The sequence below is a fragment of the Anopheles nili genome, chromosome 3 (assembly GCF_943737925.1).
Source record: "Anopheles nili chromosome 3, idAnoNiliSN_F5_01, whole genome shotgun sequence".
Classification (NCBI taxonomy): domain Eukaryota; kingdom Metazoa; phylum Arthropoda; class Insecta; order Diptera; family Culicidae; genus Anopheles; species Anopheles nili.
The window spans coordinates 15,628,725-15,641,569 of record NC_071292.1 but is presented as its reverse complement, the minus strand read 5'-3'; the positions used below and the strand labels follow the sequence as shown (position 1 = coordinate 15,641,569).

Below are 12,845 nucleotides of genomic sequence, written 5' to 3'. Positions count from 1 at the left end.
GATGAGGATATAGCCGAATGTTGCTTTGAGGAATATTTGACACTTTCTCTTAGTAAAAAATACCTTAAACAACTCAATTTTACTCCAAACGAGTCCGCTTTAATGATTCCTTTCATGCTTTTCCAGCACAACATTATGTACAAATAGATGGTCTAACGGCCATTCGTATACATAATTTTGATTTCATAGATTTATTACTTTCATCCATCCATTTTTCTCTTACTCTCTTTAATTCCCTGTCTATCTCTTCTTCAAATAGCTAAATTAATTCTAAACTCAAATATAGCGGCCAAAAGGGAGGGAAACGCACAACAAGTAAATTTGGATCCTTAACCACCTGCACCTCTGCATCTCATCTTCTCATAGCCTTCACGGCTCCCTTTAGCGAAACGAATCCTGCCAAACAAAGCCTGAAATGGTTTATCGTTTATTTTTTGGAAATTTTTCACTCTATATTAACAATTTATCACACTGTATATTCATTTCCTCCATTGTTTTGTGCTTTTAAATCTTCTCGCATACAAAATTGACGGCTGATTGACGGAATAAAAGCATCCTTCGCTTAGCGATCTTCCTCACCATTTCTAGCAACAGTTTTCTAGGTCTCGACGAAACAACAACCGATTATTTGTAAGCCTAACTCAGAGAACCGATTGGTAACTCGTTATCAATCAAAACGATCACGATAGTTAAGATGTAACGTTAGACACAAACAAAAAAAACACGAAAATATTTGAGCGCAACAAACTGTGACGGTGCCTTAGTTAAACAACTAGTGTGAAGTAGAATGAATTTTAAAACAAACAACCAAACAAATTAAGTTCACGAAACTCTTCAATCAATACATTGAACATACGCATGCAAAAACAAAATTAGACGACATGATAAGACGCGGTAATAAAATTGTACAAATCTATCTACTAACACCAGCCGCTTCACGGTTCCTTTCTGTCGAGCCATATTAGCGTAATTACAGAACGACACCGAACATTCGCGATGCCCAGACGGTTCGTATTATTACTTTCATTTTTTTCTAGTTACTCCGACTAACGTGACCTTTCTTCGATCCTCCGAACCCTGATCGTTCGACGTCCAATTTTGGCGGGAATTATTGTGGAAGGAATCGACTTAATTATGAATGCCTATTAACGCCTGGCATCGTCCAGATTCAGCCACTACCGTACGCCACTATCTACGATTGTTTCATATTTATCTCTAGCATCCTAGTACCCTTTCATAGTTTATATTTGTTAAAAGTTTTAAAAACACGCTACACCACTCGCCGTAGCTCCTCGTGGCATTTCAAAGCCAGGACGGTGAACATGCGTGCATTGGTTTATCTGCTCTGCCTTATTCTGTCTCTCTAACAGACGCCTTAACACATACGGTAATAAATGGTGTATAACCTCAACTAATCTAAAATGAAAATATTAAAAAAAACCCTTTGATTGACACTTTCTTGAGCAAAATCCTGACCGCCAGATTGTTCTTAATCATAACCCCGATTTCCCCATCGATCGCCATCCCGACAAGGGATACAAAATGGCCGCGAGGAGTAACCGGAGTTTCCCGACCAAGCAATCCGGGGCCAATACGCGATTATCTGGTTTTCGCGTATAAAAAGAAGCACAACCTAGCGCCGCAGCAATCGGACTCGCGAGTCCTAGTTCGTGTTGAGTGAGCACAGCTCGCAGTTGTTCTGCGGACCGCACAGCCCTCCACAGGACGGTGGCATCTTGAAGGCCAGCACGCCAGCTGTCTGGAAGTTGGCGTAGTTGTTCCAGCAAGCTGCTGCAGCAGCGGCCGCAGCCGGCACCTGCCACAGAGCGGCAGCATTCGTCGCCAGCTGCTGTTGCTGTTGCTGAAGCTGCTGCTGCTGCTGCTGTTGTTGCTGCTGCTGCTGCTGTTGCTGTTGCTGCTGCTGGGTGTTCTGCTGCTGGCTTTGTTGGGACTGTTGTGGTTGTGGCTGTGCTTGCTGCTGTTGCTGCTGCTGCTGTTGCTGCTGTTGTTGTTGCTGTTGTTGCTGCTGTTGGTTCTTTTTGGATTTTGCTCGGGAGGAACCTTTACTGCGGGTCACAGTACCTCCCGGGGTTTCTACTCACATAACCTACAAACGAAACCAAACGGACAGGGTAAGTATATCTCCTTCGAGGATGATAAGGATCGCCCGCACGTGTACCTGAAGTATTTGTGACGCCTCGAACGCGGTACCGGGCAGCAGGATGACCGGAGTCGAAACGTGGCCCGCCTCAACGCAGATCATGTTCGGATATTCGTCATCGCCAAAGTCCTGACACTCGCGTGCCTTCTCCATCCACGGATTCCACACGACCGTGTCGGGGAAGTTGTACTTCTGCAGGCGCATCTTCCGCCCAGACACGACGTTCGTGATGATGTGCTCCTGGGGTGTGTGCTGGTAGATCCGATCCGTCCACTCGTTGATTGTCACCGCGTCCCGGCCTTCCTGGTAGATGGCGCCGTCTCGAGTCTGCAACAGGGGTTTCGTTAAAAAGTGTTAGTCCTGTGACACCTGGCTGGCCAAAAAAAAACCACCTAGCCTACCTTATCGATAAAGGTGCAGCCGTGTAGGCCTGTGATCTGGCACCGACGGACGTCTGGAACCTTTAGGTAGGTGTGCAGCAGCAGGTTGAACGAGAATGTCATCTCTTTGCTCGGGTTGTACACGCCAATGTGAAAGTGTAGCTCCTTCTCACGCAAGATCAACCGGTACGTGATGCGGAATCTGTCGGGGAAAACGCGGAATTGCTCGTTACATGTGCTCGTTATTCCTGCTACACGCTAGTATGGCCTTACGGATAGTTCCACATTGAGCGGGTTATTTCGTTGTCCATCAGGCTAAAGACAGCTTCCACGTCGCCACTTGGCAACCGTTCCGGGGCTCGCTCGAGAGTCCATCGGACGACGCGGGCGAAACCGTGCTGTGGCCCAAAGTTCCAAGGACCAAATTGTGCTATTTATGGGAGAAGGAAACGTACTCGTAAAAAGAAAAAAACCCCGTATCGCATTTCCGATTCCACTACGGAAGGGCTACTTACGGAACACGAACGGTATGCCGCCACGGATTGCCTTTTTGCCATCGAACACGGCCAGTTTGCTGGAAAAGAGCGCAAAAGCAAAAAAACGGATGCAGAATTATACTAACTGGTTGCGAGTGCAAATAGCTGCTAAGACCGACCACACATCTCGACTTATCGGAGCTCGGTGCTAAATAATTCGAGCCAAAATTACTGCCCATGCCCGAGAAATGGAAAATGTACAACCCCACGCCTAATTGCTATGCCAAATACGAGGGTGGAAGTTCTCGACCAACAGCAACAGATGGTTATACCAGGCAGTATGGTTCCAGCGAGCGATTGAAATCCTGCTTCCGGCTAGTTCCGTGGCCACGGCTAGAACGTGCCCCCTAGAACCTTGGTTACCGCTCATTGATCAGCACTCAATTATTGCTCACTCGCGGGTCGATCAATCGGATACGGCTCAGCCCGGTCGATGAGCAACGTTCGGAATCCCAATCTAAGCAGGGCAGCCCAGAGAAAAGCATCGTAATTAGCGGTGGAATTCCGCCAAAAAATTAGCCGCATATTTTACGAACCGGGATCATCCGGGGGTTTGGTAGGGGATTATCATTTTTTTTGTTAGATAGCAGCTCTTAAAACGATCTCTATTCATTAAGGGTAAGTAATGATCGTGGTTTGTTGCTTGATGCTTGTGCAACACACCCGACCAGGGCAGACTAAGGCTTTTGTGGTTTTTAAACAAGAGAATTCAAGAGAACTTGCACACCACAACGCTTTTCTTGTACGATATCGATCAAACATACGGAAGCACATCCCATTCATTCATTGAACGAACTCAGTGTAGTAAAAAACGAAACATCCATTCATACTGCCACGTCTGTCCACAAATGGCACCCGCGACAACTGTTTCCTTTTCAGCGTTATGAATGAAAATCGGCCGCCTATCAATTAAACTGACCGATGCCGCGTGCCGGTCAGCTGGCAGGAAAACACCAACAACCATTCATTCAACTCCCTCAGATGGACCTTGAGCGTCTGCGCGTGTGCCACCGGATGTGCGTAAACAGCGTACCCTACTTTCTTGCGCAAGCACTATAGTGACCCATTCGGGATTCATTCATCGAACCGAATCGATCACCTGGCGGTGAAAAGCACCACCTGAGTCTGACGATCGCTGATCGCGTTACACTAGTCCCATCTGCCATCGATCAACTAGTCAACGGTCACCGGAAGTGATAACGATCGGTTGGTTCGAAGCGATCATAATTACAAGTCCCCACGCAGCTCAGCTGCTCAGTGGCTTTAATTTTTTTACCAACTGTCAACGATCGTCGGATCGAGCTGATCGATGGATGTCACATAAGTGAGGAAGTCTCCTGCACTCTAGATCGCCTTGAAAGCGTGTCGAAATACGCGTACGTTACGCGTGGCCATCACGTGCGCGATCGCGCGCAATTTCTCTCTGACGATCGACGATCGTTCAAACGGCGCACCCTTCAACAGCATCCACGATCGTCGATCGGTTCGAATGGACTTGTTGCGGGTTCTCTTTTTTCGCTCGCTCAATGTTCTCTCTCTCTCTCTCTCTCTCCTTCTCTCACCATCTCTCAACGCAACAGCACCCGTTGCAAATCACGCGTAACGACGTCTTCAGAAGCGCCACAATTTGACCAACTTCAGCACCCGGTCTACTTTGAACCCATCGCAGATGGTCCGTCGAATGGATGACGAACGTCTTTTTCAGGCCCGGCGTTTTGACGCCGTACCATTTTTTTATCTCTTTTGTTGCGCCTCCCCCCCTAACACGCCAACATCCATCCTCCATCTCTCCGCGTAATTGTTCGTATGGTAATGAACGGTGCTGGGTAGTTAATTACTTTTTTCAGCAATCAATTATCGAGTTACCGTTTAACGCGAGCCATCGCGGTTTGACGCTTCCCTGGGCCCTTCCCCAACGGGTCCCTTGGTCGATCGTTTGAAGGTGTTTATTTTTTTTTTTCTCGCTTCTGTATAATGCGGCTTTCTCCCGTTGGACAACCCAGCGACCATCCGTGGAGCGTTGCGAACCCATTCATTTTGGGGTGCCGGGTTCGTTACGGGACGAAAAGGAACCAGAACACGGGGTGCGTTGGGCGCTCATCAACTCCTCATCTGCCGTTAGCCCCGTTCGATCGTGATCGTAATGCATGCGTATTTTTTAGTTCATTAATTTTGCCCTGCCACTCCGACCCAGCAAAGCTCCCGTTCCGCGCCCAGGCGAAGGCTCACCGGTGGGGTGAAGATGGTCGTTTTAGAGGGCACGCTCGGTAGCTTGTTTCTTGTGGTTCGTGTTTTTTTTTCGTGTGTGATCGTGTGCGAGAATGTTTTTTTTCTTGAGGAAAGATTTTTTTCGCGCTCGAGCGTACATGTTCATGCTTAAAAATTAGCGCCGCAGGAACCGACCGGAACTGGTCGGTCAAACGTGCCCGAAATTATGCACGTACCATCAGAAAGTGCCACCGTTAGACTCGAAGGGGGTGCTGAAGACGAACACCAAATGCCACGCGAGACAAAGGCGCCAAAATGTATGCTTTAAAGGGGGAAAGAATCGAGAAAAAAAATCGTTTCGAGTGGCACGTACATGTACACAAAAAATCAAACAATTGAACCCTTTTCGGGCGGTCATCACTACGCCGGAAAGTGACCCGGAACCATCGGATCGGGAGGACAATTAGGGCAACAACGGGTGGAAAACATGCCCGATCGATGCACGTTTTGTGTGCGGTGATGAAATTCATTAAAATGCATGATCGCTAGAACGCACAGGGGTCACTCTAACGGGATTATGCCATTATCGTGCAGGAACAAAAGCACCGTCGTTGGTTCTCTTAATCGACGTAATCAAAAGAACACAACGCGAGGGGTTTGTACACGATCGTACTTAGGAAAACAGCGTTTGTTAAGATTGTACCTAAAGATGAGAGAAATGTTTTTGTTTGATAAAAAAACAACCAAAAAAGGGTGAAAGTTCCACCCGATCTTTAATGAAATACATCACTAACACACTATCCCACATTTAACGACAGAAAAAGCACGTGTACAACATCGTGAGGGCTGGTAAAAGCGTTTTTTTTTTTGCTTCTCTGCCCTGTCTCTGCTAAGCGCATTCTATCAAGACTGCACCTTAAACCCAACCTAACGACCTTATCTCGTCGTCGAGCAAAACAGGTCGGAATGGAATTGCGGGCAAAGAAAAAAAACCAGCCTCATCTGACAAACGACGCTTAAACTATCGAAAGCGAGCCTTGCGCTATTCGTCATTCTAGTGCCCAACGGAATTGCCTTCGCTCGGGAGGAGGAAGCAGAAAAAAAGGCTTCAAACCGTACACACTTTGCATGTACATTACGGCCGGCGGGGCTAATGAGAGTTAAGGAGAAACTCAAACTCATTGGCCAGCCGAGTTCGAGATTAGTCCGAAGTAAGGGTGGCTACTCGAAGGGTGTACTGGACAGGGGCAATAGCTCCCAGGAAGAGCGGGTCGAGTTCCCGTTCCGGCGGCACACGTCGAGCAACTTCATTCGGCGAGAGCGCGGTTTATAGACATTTAATTATTTCGGGCTGCTTGACAAAAAAAAGTGCTGGCACCAAAATCAACAGCCACCAAGAGCAAGATGGCCAGCCAAGACCAGCACTCATTAGCTTTCGGTCGAATGGGGCAAAGAAACGCGCCTGCTAAAAAAACACGACAACATTAGCGACCAAATAGCACTGAGGCTGCCTTCCTTAGTGTGCTGGCAGAAGAGTGTGCGAAGATCGTTTGCCCCAACGGGGTTGAAGCATTTGTGCTTTTTTTTCTGCTTCTCCTGTACGCCACATTACTTAGAGCGCAAAGAGGTAGAGTGTTGATCTTCTACTTTAAGCAGCGAGTTGCGCAAACTCGAAGCATCCCCGGTGCTAGAAGCGGAAAGTTTTACGCAAGCCAGTTAGTTTGGAAGACGAGCAGCAGCATCCGTATCGTTGGGCTATTTAATTATGTACCGCGAAGGCAATGTTGTTTAACCCAGTAAATGGAACGGGTATTCCGGGAGAAGTCAATCTATTTTGTCCTGTTTTTTCCAGCCCTTAAAATGGTACGGCTTTTACATGCCCCGTCTTTTTGCGTCCCAGTGAATACGACTCCGAGTGTAGATGAAACGAAAAACTGTGGTCCTTCGACTGGCTCACAAAAACGGTTTTAAACGAACAACTCATTAGGGCCGGTACGATTTCTGGCCGCCTTTGGGCTGTTGCTGCTCGCCCAAAAGGAGCGCAAATGTTTTGGGCAATCCTGTTCGGTTTGGGGATAAACGATTCGATTTTAAAGCCAAACAATCACGATTCAACTGTAAAGGATAATATTTGTCCGTTTTTTATGCCCGTGGTGGTGGGGAAGTCAATTATTCATTTCGATTCCGGCTATAAAATCAACTGCCATTAGTGGCACTTTTTCAAGCACCCACTAAGGTGCCTCGGCTTGGCATTTTTTCTGCGGTCACCCTCCAAGATAAATGGTGTGTTGTTTTTTGCTCTTCATTTGCTGTTGCTGTTGTTGTTTCGAGCTTCCTCCCATTACAGTCCTTTGTCTAATGACCACCATTTTGCTGCCCTTCGAACACAGCGTCCGGAATAATGTCCCGCACAGCCCAATCAATGGACCGGTGCGCGAAATATACGCAAATTAGATAATATACCGGGAACGTTTGAAAAGATTTAGTACAGCGATTGCAATGGAAAAAAGAGCGTTGGAAATATTCTGTGCATTTTTTACCGTTTTTTAAGCCGATTATGTCACAAACGCCAGCATCCCGAACCGTTGCATTGGAAAGAGATTATTTTCCCTCTTGAAAGGCCAAAAAAGAATTTGTTTTTATCTTCTTCTCATGTTACAGAAACATTTCCCTAATACACAAACAAAACGCCTGGTAATTATCAAATTTATTGCTTTATGTATGCGGATAGAAAGCAGAGCTTTTACTTTCCATTCCATTCGAGAACCTTTTTTGAGAAGCATTTGTCATGCTTAGACATTATTTTCCTCATTCAAGGGCGCCTAAAATGGTTTGAAAAACATTCCCCAGAACTCGTCGGGAACTTGACCGCTACCAATGCCGCCACTTGGTCGTGTTTGACCCACCATATCACGGTGTTAGATTGATTCAAGGAAATTATTCTCATTTCTCATGCGCCCCAAAGGTGAGTGGGAAAAATCAGGACAAGGTTCGTCCCCAGCCTGCCCGCCTAGCAGCCCTTGGCGCCAGACTTGGCATGTGAGGCATAGCGACATGTGAGGCACTTCGTTTGCCAGTTTAATAAATTCAGCTCCACCGGCAAGCGCGCACGGTCCCATTCGTGATCGATCGCATATTCATCCGGTGTGGAGTTTCCATTCGCCTCCTGGCGCCTGCAGCTCGACCAACAGCCGGGCATGGCACGTGACGAAAAAGTAGGCGATCGAAAATCGATCTTATCGGCATTGGCAATGGCCGTATGTGGCCCGATTGTGGCGTCTGGTTCCCCGAAAAAACACCAAATAGACGTTTAAGATGAGCTGCTTTTGTTGCTCATATCACCCACGTGGATGCAAATTTCAAATTGAGCTTAAACGACTCTGCCAATTTGTACAAACGCCTCCCCGACGAATGGGTGAATCGGTCCAGATCAGCACTGACGGAGCTGATTCTAGCTCCGTTTTTTTTCCACCGTGACCACAATTCGAACTTCAGCAGCACATCTATCCCAATCATCCCACCTCGAATGACCCATCGAAACGTCAAGTCACTCTTGCGCCATAAATTAACCAACGCTAAAACATGTGGTTCCTTCTCGGCATCGTAGTCGTAGTCGTCGACGGTTTGCTGCTCCTGGCTCACGGTCAATTTCCCCACCCGGGATCCTTCCGGGTTGTCGTCCTGCTTTCTGGGGGCTTTTTGCCTCGCTTCCACCATCTCTCTGTCTCTCGCATTGCGCGAAAGCAAGAACTGTTTATGTACGACCACGTCTACGAGCACGACCTCCGTGTGGATGGCCATTTGTGTCCGCCTTTCGCATCCCTCACGTTCGAGTTTCGAAACAGTTCCCGCCTCGGTTGTGTTGGTTTTGTGTAGAAAGTGTGCAGAAAAAGCACGTGGTGAAAAACGCTAATGGCACAGCTTGAGCCGGAAAACTGGCGGCCGTGGTGTGCGAAAGGGAGCAACCGAGAAAAGGGCGACACGCTCGAACCTGGCTGGGATGGTGGAGTGATTACGAGGAGGAGGATGTGTAGATAAAGCAGAAAAACACCCCTACACGACAGCATTTATTTACGACGAGACGGCACCGGACACGTGCATAAAAACCAAAACAGAGAGCAATAGAGAGAGAGAAAGAGAGAGAGCCTCGAAAGCCCTGGTGAGGTGGGAGAGCGTGAGAAGCGAGAGAATCGACGAAAGGGGAAAATGTTCGTTTTTCTACACGCAACAGCCGCCCGTGATGACGCCAGAACACCGCCCCCTGGACCACTGGCCCTGCTTCCTGGGGGATGCCCCCGTTTCCACACGTCCACCCACCACCCCGTTGATGCCCTTCGCCGGAAGGGAATTGTTGGAGGCGAGAGCAAATGCACCCGCAAAGCAGCTATGTACGCGTTTGGGTTCGGAAGCGCTCGAAAAGTGTGTGGAATGAAGTAATTTTGTGTCGTGTCAAGCTTCAAGAATTGTAGACTATTGTAATGAGTTATCTAATCCGGGTTACTTAAGTATTATCGTTTAATTGATGTTGCTTAAAAAGCAATATAGACGAATCAGATTTCAGTAGGTTAGAGAAACAAAGGTTATATAACTGCAACGTGGCAACATGAAAGCTCAAGAAACTTTAATTTGGAGGAAAGATTATATCAGAGTAGGCGACGTTTTTGTATATTATCAAAAAAGGGTTTAGGTGAGGTGAATATAATTTGGAACAAATATTACTAGCTTCCTTCTGTTTATTAGATCCTTAAATGCTGTTTGAACAACTCGGTAAAGAGCTTTCAGGAAGTAAAGTTCAAAAACATCCTTTTCTCAAATCCGTTGAATATATTTTCAATTTCCACATCCTTCAATTGAGCCCCAAAAATGACCCGATTCCAGCAACTTTTCGAGCGATTCGTCATCTTTTGGTAAAAGCCTTGGCCCCCCAGGAAAAGGAGGGCTGGCTAGAGAGGATGCCATCAGCAGGATGGTGAGCATAAAAACGCGACATCCATCCTCGACCGACACACACCACGCCACGACGAGCCACATTGCGTTGTGAGGACGAGAACGCAGAAGAACGCACGCGGCGAGGGTGGGTTGAATAATGTGGCGCGATTGTGGAGAAAATGAATGCGAAAAGGGCGGCATGAAAAAACAAACAAACTTTGACGCCGGCTCCAACCGGCGGTCGCACCAACACACACCAACGAGACGTCCCATGTGCGCGCCGGGTTGCGGGAGAATGTGTTTTTCGTACGCCACGCCATTCCCGGTGGAAATGGAACCGGCGGGGGTTCGGGCTCATGAAAAACTGGGGAAACGATCCGACGAGAGAGAGAGAGAACTGAACCTCGAGGCTGTGGCCTGATGGCGTTCGAGGGAGCCGAGCGAGCGAGAAGGATACGAACCATTTCGATGGCTGTAGCCTGGCGTTCTTTGGGGTGCTTTTTTGCGCTTTGCGTTCGTTTCTATTCACTTTCCATCGGGGCTTTTTTTTTCTTTTTTCTTTTGGAGACAACCGAGTGGGGAAATAGAGAATGGATGAAACGGTAAATAAACAAAAAAAGCTTCCAACAGTGGCTGATGCACAGTGGGCTTTTGAAACCGAGAACGATGGACAGAGCACAATGGGTTAATTAGTTGCAATAGCATTTGGGGATGAAATCGTTAAGTTATTGCAGATAAGTTATTTTAAAAAAAGACCTACATATGTTTGCTCTAGAATGAGATATAAATCTTGTAGGAATTTGATTCCTTGAGCATAAAATAATACGTCAGTTTAGCGAAGGATCTCGCAAACCGCCCAGCCAGCAAATGAAGCACATAAACATTCACACGCTGCTTGCTCGAGAGCCGACAAAGAGAAAGGACTGTGAAGCTGCCCAAAAACGCGCTTACGCGCGAGAATCCGTAAACAAAAACAAGCGAGCTGCTTGCCTGCCTGCCTGCCTATCCCAAGCTCCCATCCCCAACAGCTGCGTGTCCTTCTCACGCCACCAGGCGTATCCTTCTCGCGCGCGTCATTTATCCGGCTCTCTTGCGAACCGTGGTGGCGGGGTTAGTTTTTGTGCCCTTCGAACGCCCACCGTCCCGCGTGCCAGTGCCTTCTACTTCAACCCATCTCAGCCCACGGTTTCAAATTCGTCGGCACCGAAATTCCGCTCCCGATTGGCTCGGGTTTAAACTTCATTTTTCAAACGACCATAAAAACGAGCGCCGCCGTAACGGCCAGTTTGAAAAAAACGTTCCGAAGAGAAAACTTCGGTCCTGGCGGGAAAATGAGGTGGTGGGGGTGGGGGGAGGAGGGGGTTAAAAAAGAGGAAAAAAACAAAGAAAGTTCGAATAGATAGCGAACGTCTCGCTTCTCGCTCGCACGTACACCGCCATATAAATGACTGCGGGGAGGATCCTGACGAAGAAAAAAAACCCCTTCAGACGCACACATACACTCCTAGAGGCGCCAGAATGGTGTGCGCGGTGGTTGTGGCAAAATCGAATGAAAGGAAGAAAAAAAGCCATGCTCCAGGAACCAGGACGAGCTGGCAGGACCTGCTGGAGTTGGAGTCGCGGTCGATGCAGCTTCCTCTTCTCGGTCGGTGCCGGTCGGCATTTGTCGTCGTCGGCAAGGATATGGCCGACGGAAGCGAATGCCGCTCCGAGCCCGGGCCTAGGGGTTTTTATTTCTTTTTTTTTTGGTAAAATCGTAAAAAACGGGGCCATTTTTTTGCTCCTCGTCGCAGCCACCGCCGACGACGGGTGATAGTTTTTGGTGATCCGGCATGGAACGGATCCTGGCTGGCGCAAAGTGGTGCAGCGAGCAGACGCAACGCTTTTGGGCATTGTGTGTTGCGAAATTCCTGTGCCGACGCCGCGCCCTACGGACGATGGTGCGTTCGCGAAGCATAACCCCAAAAGGGATGAATGAGAACAGAAGCAACCAAAAACAAAAAGAAAAAGAACATCGGCAGCAAAGGGCGCACCGTCTAACGGTAGTTTGTTGGGTTCATTTCGGAGAGGAATTTCGAGTCCTTCCGTCATGCCATGGCTAGTGCTCGGTTCTCACGTTCCATTGTGCTTGATTCTGCGAAATGTCCTTGCTTCGAGTTAAACAATCCGAAGGAGTGCGTCTCCCCCCAGGCGGTGCAACGCAGTTAAATCAGCGACTATGACACAACCACGGCTGCCTGAGCTCTCGCAAAACCAAACGCATTCAAAACGTGTGCGTGTTAAAAGGACAATTCACAAAAGTGGGTCGAGCCACGCGTCGAGATTCGGCATTCGTTTGCATACATCGACCTTGAGAGAGGCAACTCCCTCTCCATTCTTGCATCCACCCACCAGCATGGGGGCATATCCAACTGTTTGTTCTTTCCGTTGTTTGACATTACATATTCGCGTCTGGCGGACGCGAATGGGACCCGATTCCCACGAGCGATTGTTTCCGCTCGGAGCCGCCATGCCGGCAGGATACAAGTCGGGAGTGGCGAAAGGACTCTTGGGGGAGAAAAGAGACACAAAGCGCGCGCGCGAGAGAGAGAGAGAGAGAGAACGAGCGAGAAAGCACACAATAAACAAACA

General features: G+C 48.1%; 1 protein-coding gene across 1 annotated transcript in view; it reads right to left on the bottom strand.

Annotated features, from left to right (window-relative positions):
- Window positions 1-2,052: 2,052 nt before the first annotated feature.
- Window positions 2,053-12,845, bottom strand: part of LOC128727812 (uncharacterized) — a 38,004-nt gene continuing 27,211 nt past the window's right edge. The window contains exons 3-7 of the mRNA XM_053821757.1: window positions 3,057-3,115; window positions 2,815-2,971; window positions 2,563-2,743; window positions 2,180-2,488; window positions 2,053-2,107 (exon numbers count right to left, since the gene is read on the bottom strand). Coding sequence (XP_053677732.1) covers window positions 2,099-2,107; window positions 2,180-2,488; window positions 2,563-2,743; window positions 2,815-2,971; window positions 3,057-3,115 — 715 coding nt within the window. The 3' untranslated portion in view covers window positions 2,053-2,098. The remainder of the gene's footprint in view (window positions 2,108-2,179; window positions 2,489-2,562; window positions 2,744-2,814; window positions 2,972-3,056; window positions 3,116-12,845) is intronic.